General features: G+C 48.1%; 1 protein-coding gene across 6 annotated transcripts in view; it reads right to left on the bottom strand.

The window, feature by feature from the left end:
* Positions 1 to 7,581, bottom strand: part of TOM1L2 (target of myb1-like 2 (chicken)) — a 135,718-nt gene that overhangs the window by 25,236 nt on the left and 102,901 nt on the right. For all 6 annotated transcript variants that reach the window (XM_011952137.1, XM_011952138.1, XM_011952139.1 and 3 more), the window contains 3 exons: positions 3,817 to 3,950; positions 1,306 to 1,354; positions 729 to 852 (listed from right to left, as the gene is read on the bottom strand). In XM_011952137.1, coding sequence (XP_011807527.1) covers positions 729 to 852; positions 1,306 to 1,354; positions 3,817 to 3,950 — 307 coding nt within the window. The remainder of the gene's footprint in view (positions 1 to 728; positions 853 to 1,305; positions 1,355 to 3,816; positions 3,951 to 7,581) is intronic.

The raw sequence follows: 7,581 nt of genomic DNA, 5'->3' as shown, positions 1-7,581 counted from the left end.
GTTTCACCATTTTGGCCAAGCTGGTCTGGTACTCCTGGCCTCAAGTGCCCCACCAACCTCAGCCTCCCAAAATACTGGGATTACAAGCCTGGCCTTGACCTAGTTAATACTGCAAAGGAAATTACTTCAATCATAGAGAATGTTCCATATAAAACATGGCAGGTGACCTTTCTTTTCTTTTCTTTTTTTTTTTTTTGAGACAGTGTCTTGCTCTGTCGCCCAGGCTGGAGTACAATGACGCGATCTCAGCTCACTGCAACCTCCACCTCCCAGGCTCAAGCAATTCTCCTGCCTCAGCCTTCCAAGTAGTTGGGATTGCAGGCACTCACCATGCCCAGCTAATTTTTGTATTTTTACTAGAGACTGGTTTCTCCATGTTGGTCAGGCTGGTCTCAAACTCCTGACCTCAGGTGATCCACCCACCTCGGCCTCCCATAGTGCTGGGATTACAGGTATGAGCCACCACACCCAGTCGTGACCTTTCTTTAATTCCTTGGAATTTCCCCCATCCCTGCTTTCCAACACAGATTTTAAACTTCAAATTCAGGGGAAAAAAAGGTATGAATTTAAGGTAAGGTGGCTCAGCTGGCTAGGACTCAGGAATACACTTTCACATGTATTTCCCAAAAGACTCTCTTTGGGTCTTCCAAGAAAGAAAGAGAGGTGGCCTGCAAGGGAGGCCAGTGGTAGGAAGCAGGTAGGCCCTTTTGTCCCTATGAGACACTCACCCAAGCCTGCAAGCTGGGAGGAGAGGGAAGATGGGGGCGCTGTGTTCCCCACCATCGGGCTCACCACGGCTGGAGACCCTGGCCCCAGGTCTATTAAGTTGTCTTCAGTCACTTCATTCAGTACCTGTCAGAATGTGAGATTGGCCATGAGCCCCAGGACCCTGGAGTCAGGCTCTGAGGTAGAAGCTAGCAAGGCAACTGTGCAGGGTTCTGAGAAGAAAAGCATCAGCACTGCTCTAGTACAGAAGCAAGGTCACTTTCCCCATCTGCCTTCCGGGTCCATGGTGGCCCTTGATGTCAGTGAGCCCTGCCCACTGCCTCCTCCCCCTCCCCAGTAGAAGGGGGGTTGCTGAGTCAACAGTGACTGTCCTGGGAGCTACAGACTTAGGGCTTCCTTGCCACCCTCCCTCAGGGGTGCCTGCTAGCTCTGCCCTAGTGTCCCATCAACCAAAACTTGCTCTTCAATTTCCCAAATATTTCAACCCCAGTTAGAAAAACTGGAGGTCTCTCCAGCCTCCAAAACGTGGAGGGGTAGGTCTGGCCTCAGGAGATGAGAGGATTCTGAAGGAATACTTACCCCATTACTGGCATTTTGAACTGATCGGCCAGACCTGTATCGTTCAAACCTAACGGGGGGAAGGGAAAGCAGAAGTAAGGAGAGAGGATGCCTGTGATATGGCCCTGTGGGGTGCTCACTAGTCCTGTGAAGAACCCCTGGGACCAAGACCAGCCAGTCCCAGTTGGGGGCTAGGGAGTGAAACCATGTATCAACTCTGCCACGGCTTCCTCTGTGTGTGTGGCTCCCTCTGAGAGGATCAGCCTCTCACTCAGCACCCTGAATGGGCATCAGAAAGGGGTGGTGGCTGGCCCATCATGGAGGTCATTGCGAGTGTCCCTAGCCTCTCCTCACACACCTGGGCCCAGAGAGCTCCTCTTGTCCCTAGAGGGAGGGTGGCTTAACCACCCTACCTTAGAGCTCTCCAGTGTTTACAATGCCAGGCAGTAGCTGCAGACTCCCTACTCCATAGGGCTGTGTTGAGAAGCGCCCAGCTAGTGTTCCTAACATGCTCCCAACTCAATCTCTGGGGAAAGGGGGTGGGGCACGCATAGGGTGGGCACCAGTAGGAGGAAGGTAGATGCATGGCCCTGACTACCGCCTGGGGAAATGCTCGCCAGTAGCTGCTACAGAGATGCCTGGGCCAGTCATCGAAGGACTGCTAGGAGGGTGGAGTGAGTGTCTTCCGCACCCAGTCGGGCAGTGCAGGGGGACTTGGCTTTGAGCAACTGTCGAAGGCCAGGTCATCCTTCTATCAGGTGGGGAATGGAATAGTAGTTATGAGGTGTGTGTTGGGGTGGGGCAGAACAGATTACGTTTTGCATCGTATTTAAAAACTCCAAATGTCACGGGCAGCGGTAGCTAAGACTTTCCAGCTGGAGCCTTAGACACCCAGCTTTAGTGAGTTATGCTGCTCCACATCTGTCTCCCAACTTGCTGGGGTCAGCATCTGGTGACAAGGGATCCCCAGGAGGAATGCTCTGGGTAGGCAGTGAGTGTCTACTGTGGTTTTAAAAAAGACTTGTGTGTTTTTTCAACAGTGGTCTACAAGGAGAACAGGAATAGTAATACATCTGAAACAATTTTAATCCTGGGGTAACTTTCCCACACTCATCTTCAATGAACAATGACTATCATCAAAGACACTCTAACCAGGATAGCACTTCCAGCCACCAGCCCCGGCTTTGCCTCTGAATTCTTTCTCATGCTGGGACTGGGGGACTGTTGGGTGAAAATACCCACATTAGTTAGCTCCTGTTATGCTTTCTAGCAGGGCTTAAATAGATTTAACAGGTTAAATGCAAGCCCATTTACCATGGAGAAACTGGAACCATATGGCAAGACAAAGGGGCCTCCGGCTGGGAGTCAAGTCCCCTCAGATCTGCTCCTGTTCTTCAACTGATGCACTGGGGGTCCCGGGGACCCCCCCACTTACTGCGGAGGTTTCTTCGCCCGTCAGGCGGGCACAGAGCCACTGGTGTGTGCTTCCATCGTCAAAGGATGAGACAAGGCCCCAGGCTCTGACGGCCACAACAAAACCACTCTTTAGGCCCCCAAAGGGTAATGCAAATGCAAGCGTCTGTCCCTCTGACTCTACCTGACGCCAGATCCTTGTCCTCCTGATGAATCCAGCAGTAGGGTGTGAGGCAGCTGGTTGGCAGAGGGGACCAGGACCTCAGGTCTGCAGGAGACTCAAGCCACTGTCCTGTCCTCTCAAGCCTCATCTTTAAGGGAAAACGGCTGGCCTGATCATGGTCCTTTCTGGTCCTTATGCTGAGTCCTTCATGAAAGCCCAGTGTGCTCCCATCAGGTGATGAGATGGGAACTGTACTTGCCATTATTCCTCCTATTTAAAACTAGGTCTAAATAAGACATTTTGGACTTTGTCCTGAAGGAAGGCTTTGGAAATAAGAAAGAATGTGCAGGTTTGTTATCTCAAACCCAAAAATGATTTGGCTGCAGAAAGAACTGAAATGAATGTGTGCACGCTTCCCTAAGCAGCAGCATTCCGGCACTTACACCCGCCTGCTTCCCCTGAATGCTCTAGATAACACTGACATTTGCAAAGGGAAAAGCTTTTTTCCTTTCTTTCTTTTTTTTTTTTTTAAGATGGGAAAGAGGAAATCCTTTTTCTTAGTAGAGACTTTTTTTCCCCTTTAATCCTTTTCAAATTCAAAGGATCATCAAAGGAGCAGGTGCAGAAGCTCTGGGACCCAGAGCCCCCCAAGTGCTACCCCTCCCTGGGGCTGGGGGTGGCAGGGCAGTGGGGAAAGGCAGAGCAGCCTGGGGCTTACAAAGGGCAGAGCCTAATTCTGCACGTCAACTTCCTGCTGCTTCTGCTGCTCGGTTCCCAGGAGGACAAGAAGCATTTTCCCTGTCAGCCAGGAACAAATTAGCATCTCTGATGAGTATTTTCCAACTCTAATCTCTCTCCCTCTCCCTCTCTTTCCTTTGTTTATGAAAGAAATCCCTCTGTTATGGCAACAATCTTTTCAAGGAGGGGAAAAAAAAAAAAAGAAATCCGGCTCCCACCTCTCATATCGAAGGAAGACATTGTTGAGGTCATCGTTCACATGCAGCAGCTCCTCGGTGACCTCCTCGTTGGACACGCGGGAGATGAGCTCCACGATGCGCTGCTGCATGGCCCGGCAGGTCCTGTTCAGCTCCTAGGGAACACATGCACCTCTGGGTAGCCTGCTGGATGTGCTTTTTGTCACATTCTATTTCCTTTGAAAAAATTTGTACTGATTCTTAAAAGTCACAAAATGAGTACATGCTTGTCCATAAAACCAGACATGTGCCGAATTCAAAGTAGAAGTTCCCTCTTCACTGTCTGCCCGTCCTTCCCCAGAGGAAGCAAGTACTTTTTCAGCAGACAAATGTCCAGACGGACATAATGTTGTATGTATAAAAGTACATGCTTGTACAAATCATTAAAAAATATTAAAATGTGATTCTTTGCAGATTGCTTTTTCTCAACAAAATATTCCAGACACCGTTCCCCAACACTTGGTACAGACTGCCTCATTCCTTTGTGTGTTTCACAATGTATCTCGCCATTCTTCTATTGTTGGACATTTAGGTTGTGGTCTCTCTTTCTGTGGCCAACCCAAATAATGCAGCAATGAACACCTGTACACAAACATGCATATGCACTTGGGCAAGCACTTCCGTAGGAGTTCCTTAGGAGGGAAATTTCTAGGTGAAAGGGTATGGTCATTTATAACATCAATTAGTAATAGTAAAAGGCACTCCAGAAAGATGACATCAGTTTACTTACACTCCCAGCAATAGCAGGAGTGTATTTTATGACTGCATTAGGTATATTTTGGTGGCATGTCTGCCACTTTGCCGAGGCCTCAGAAGCCCAGACAGCTCCCTGGCTGCCCAAAAGAGGACATTTGCACACCCCAGTTGCCACTGGAGCCCTCTCTACCCTTAGAAGCAACATCCACCTGATGACAGAGCCTTAGCACTTTATGGCCTGGCTTCCATGAACCTTCCCTGTTCCAGAACAGCAGACTTACTGATGCCCTTGTTCAAATTTGCTTATAGAGCTCCCTCAATTCCTGCCAGGCCCCTTGCCATCTCGATGCCAGACTGAGTATGCTACAGAGGAGGGAGCTGGCAACCCTGCCAGGCTGGCCCCCAAGCATCCCTGACTACAGGAACTGCCTGTGACCAAAGCGCCAAGTCCCAGTGTGCCATACAGGGTTAAAGCAGAGGGAGATGCTGTCCCCACCTACCTGGGCACTGGAGGGTGCCAGTGAGTTAAGAGGATAAGACATGAAAGATAAGTCCCTCGTTCTCACAGCTCAGCTTCAAAACAACTTCATTTTGAAACCGTTTCTGGTAGAAGTAACTGATTTATTCACAGGAGACATGGTAATCTCTCTTTAGTTCCTCACATTGTCTCATAATCTGGCTAGCTTGGCTAGAGGGTCTTCCTTCCTACCACATCATAAACTCGAGGAGGTGTTGCCATTTATCCACTCAAGGATGCCCTCAAGCCCTGCACTGAGTCACACAGTGAAAAAGCCCAGTAATCATCTGCTGAACACATCATGCAGGTGGTCAATCAAGCCAAGCGGGGAATGAAAGGCATCCCCCCTGCATGTCCCTGGTATCCTGCAACACAGCACTCACACAGGGGCTGGGCGTCTTATGTGCCTTCCCCTCTAGACTGAAGCTCCTTGAGGGCAGAGAAGGCATTTCCCTGGTACCCATGACTGACACATGGGAGGCACTCCCCAAGTACTTCTGAGAGAACTAATGACTCTAAAGTATTCAGAGGCTGGTGCGGTGGCTCATGCCTGTAATCTCAGCACTTTGGGAGGCCGAGGGAGGCGGATCACTTGAGGTCAGGAGTTTGAGACTAGCCTGGCCAACATGGTAAAACCCCATCTCTACGAAAAAATCAAAAATTAGCTGGGCACAGTGGCGTGCACCTGTAATCCCAGCTATTCAGGAGGCTGAGGTGGGAGAATTGCTTGAACCCAGGAGGCAGAGGCTACAGTGAGCCGAGACTGCACCACTGCACTCCAGCCTGGGGAACAGAGTAAGACCCTGTCTCCAAAAAATAAAAATAAAAAATAAAGTATTCTGAACTGTTGTCCCCACAAACCACCAGCTCAGTTATCCACATACACTCAGTCTTCTCAGCACTCTTCACTCAGAGAATCGGGAATTTTTGTTCATCCAGGATCTAATTTTCTCTCTCTAGGACTCATCCCAGGCCCCACTGAACCAGCAGTAAGCACTTATAAACATACAGATAAGTGCTAGAATTAATAAGAAGAGGTGAATACTGGATCTTAATTGCAGGGGACACTGCTATCTAGTAAAGAGAAAACTCCACAAAATGTCCACTCTCTTCTGTTGTGAATGGCTCATGTCCCCAGGCCAGGCAGGAGAGGGGCTCTCAAGAAGCCGCCTGGGCCTCGAGGCCTGCCAGATGTGGTCTGGATTGCCAGGCAATAATGGCCACAGGCGCCAATGGACACTCACAGGTCAAAACCCAGTCACAATTACTGTACACAGGAAAACCAACAACGCAGGGCAAACACTCATTACAGAATGAAGCATGCTCAGGAGTGATGCTGATAAACCAAGCCAGGCCCTTAACATTAAAACAAACAAAAACAAAATAAAAATGTTCAAACTTACGAAAGAAGCAATCACATTAGATCACGTGAAGGATTCCAACAGCCAGGACAGAAGTGAACAATTAAAATAATCATAATATTTCTAATAAATTGTTAAAACGCAGTGAGCATCTGTTCAGGGCTGACAGGGGAGCATAGATTTAGGTTAACTTTGACAGACCATCCTCCCCTGCTTCCTTTTTTGTTTTTTTTTTTTTTTTTTTTTTTTTTTTTGAGATGGCATCTTGCTCTGTTGCCCAGGCTGGAGTGAAGTGGCACGATCTCTGCTCACTGCAATTTTTAGTAGAGATGGGGTTTTGCCATATTGGCTAGGCTGGTCTCGAACTCCTGACTTCAGGTGATCCACCCGCCTTGGCCTCCCAAAATGCTGGAATTACAGGCATGACAATTCAAATTTTAAGTATTAAATCTGGCTGTCATGTATGCTGGACGGACTGAAGGCAGAGACATCTGCTCCGATACAGAAAGAGTGGCTACAAATATATGAAATATTGAGAAGCTAGAATTACAGCAACTGATAGCCACTAGAAGTTTAACTCAAGTCAAATGAAAGGAAGGTAGACAGAGAAATATTTTTTTAAAAGGAAGCAGAAAACCAAGACAGAGGAAAGAATTTTGAGGGTCATGCTTATTCTTTCAATGTTATAATTTCATTTGTTATAAACTGGTATCATTCAGTATAACCAATGTGCTAGAGTCATATACACACTTTGAATGTACAAACTAAATGAACTGTGGAAAGTAGAAAGTGGTGAGTTTCTTTTAAGTTCCAGACAATGGACTGCTTTAGGCTGATGGTACAGTTCAAGGAGAGCAAATATTTCAGTGCTGCTACCTCCTGTTTCCAAGCCCTCTGTACATATCGACAATTAATCACAGACTTTTCTAAGCCCTGATGTGGCTTCAGCATCCTCCTCAAACCTGTGTTCCAAGAAGCCAGTGAGCTGAAACCTATCTGCCCTCCTTGACCTAGTTAATATTGATTGTTTTTTGTTTTGTTTTGTTTTGTTTTTGAGATGGAGTCGTCCCCCAGGCTGGAGTACAATGGCACGATCTCAGCTCACTGCAACCTCTGCCTCCCGGGTTCAAGCAATTCTCCTGCCTCAGCCTCCCGAGTAGCTGGGACTATAGG

Source organism: Colobus angolensis, unplaced genomic scaffold (genome assembly GCF_000951035.1).
Source record: "Colobus angolensis palliatus isolate OR3802 unplaced genomic scaffold, Cang.pa_1.0 Scaffold335, whole genome shotgun sequence".
Lineage (NCBI taxonomy): Eukaryota > Metazoa > Chordata > Mammalia > Primates > Cercopithecidae > Colobus > Colobus angolensis.
Note: the sequence above shows the minus strand (reverse complement) of the source record. Positions and strands in the feature narration are given on the sequence as shown.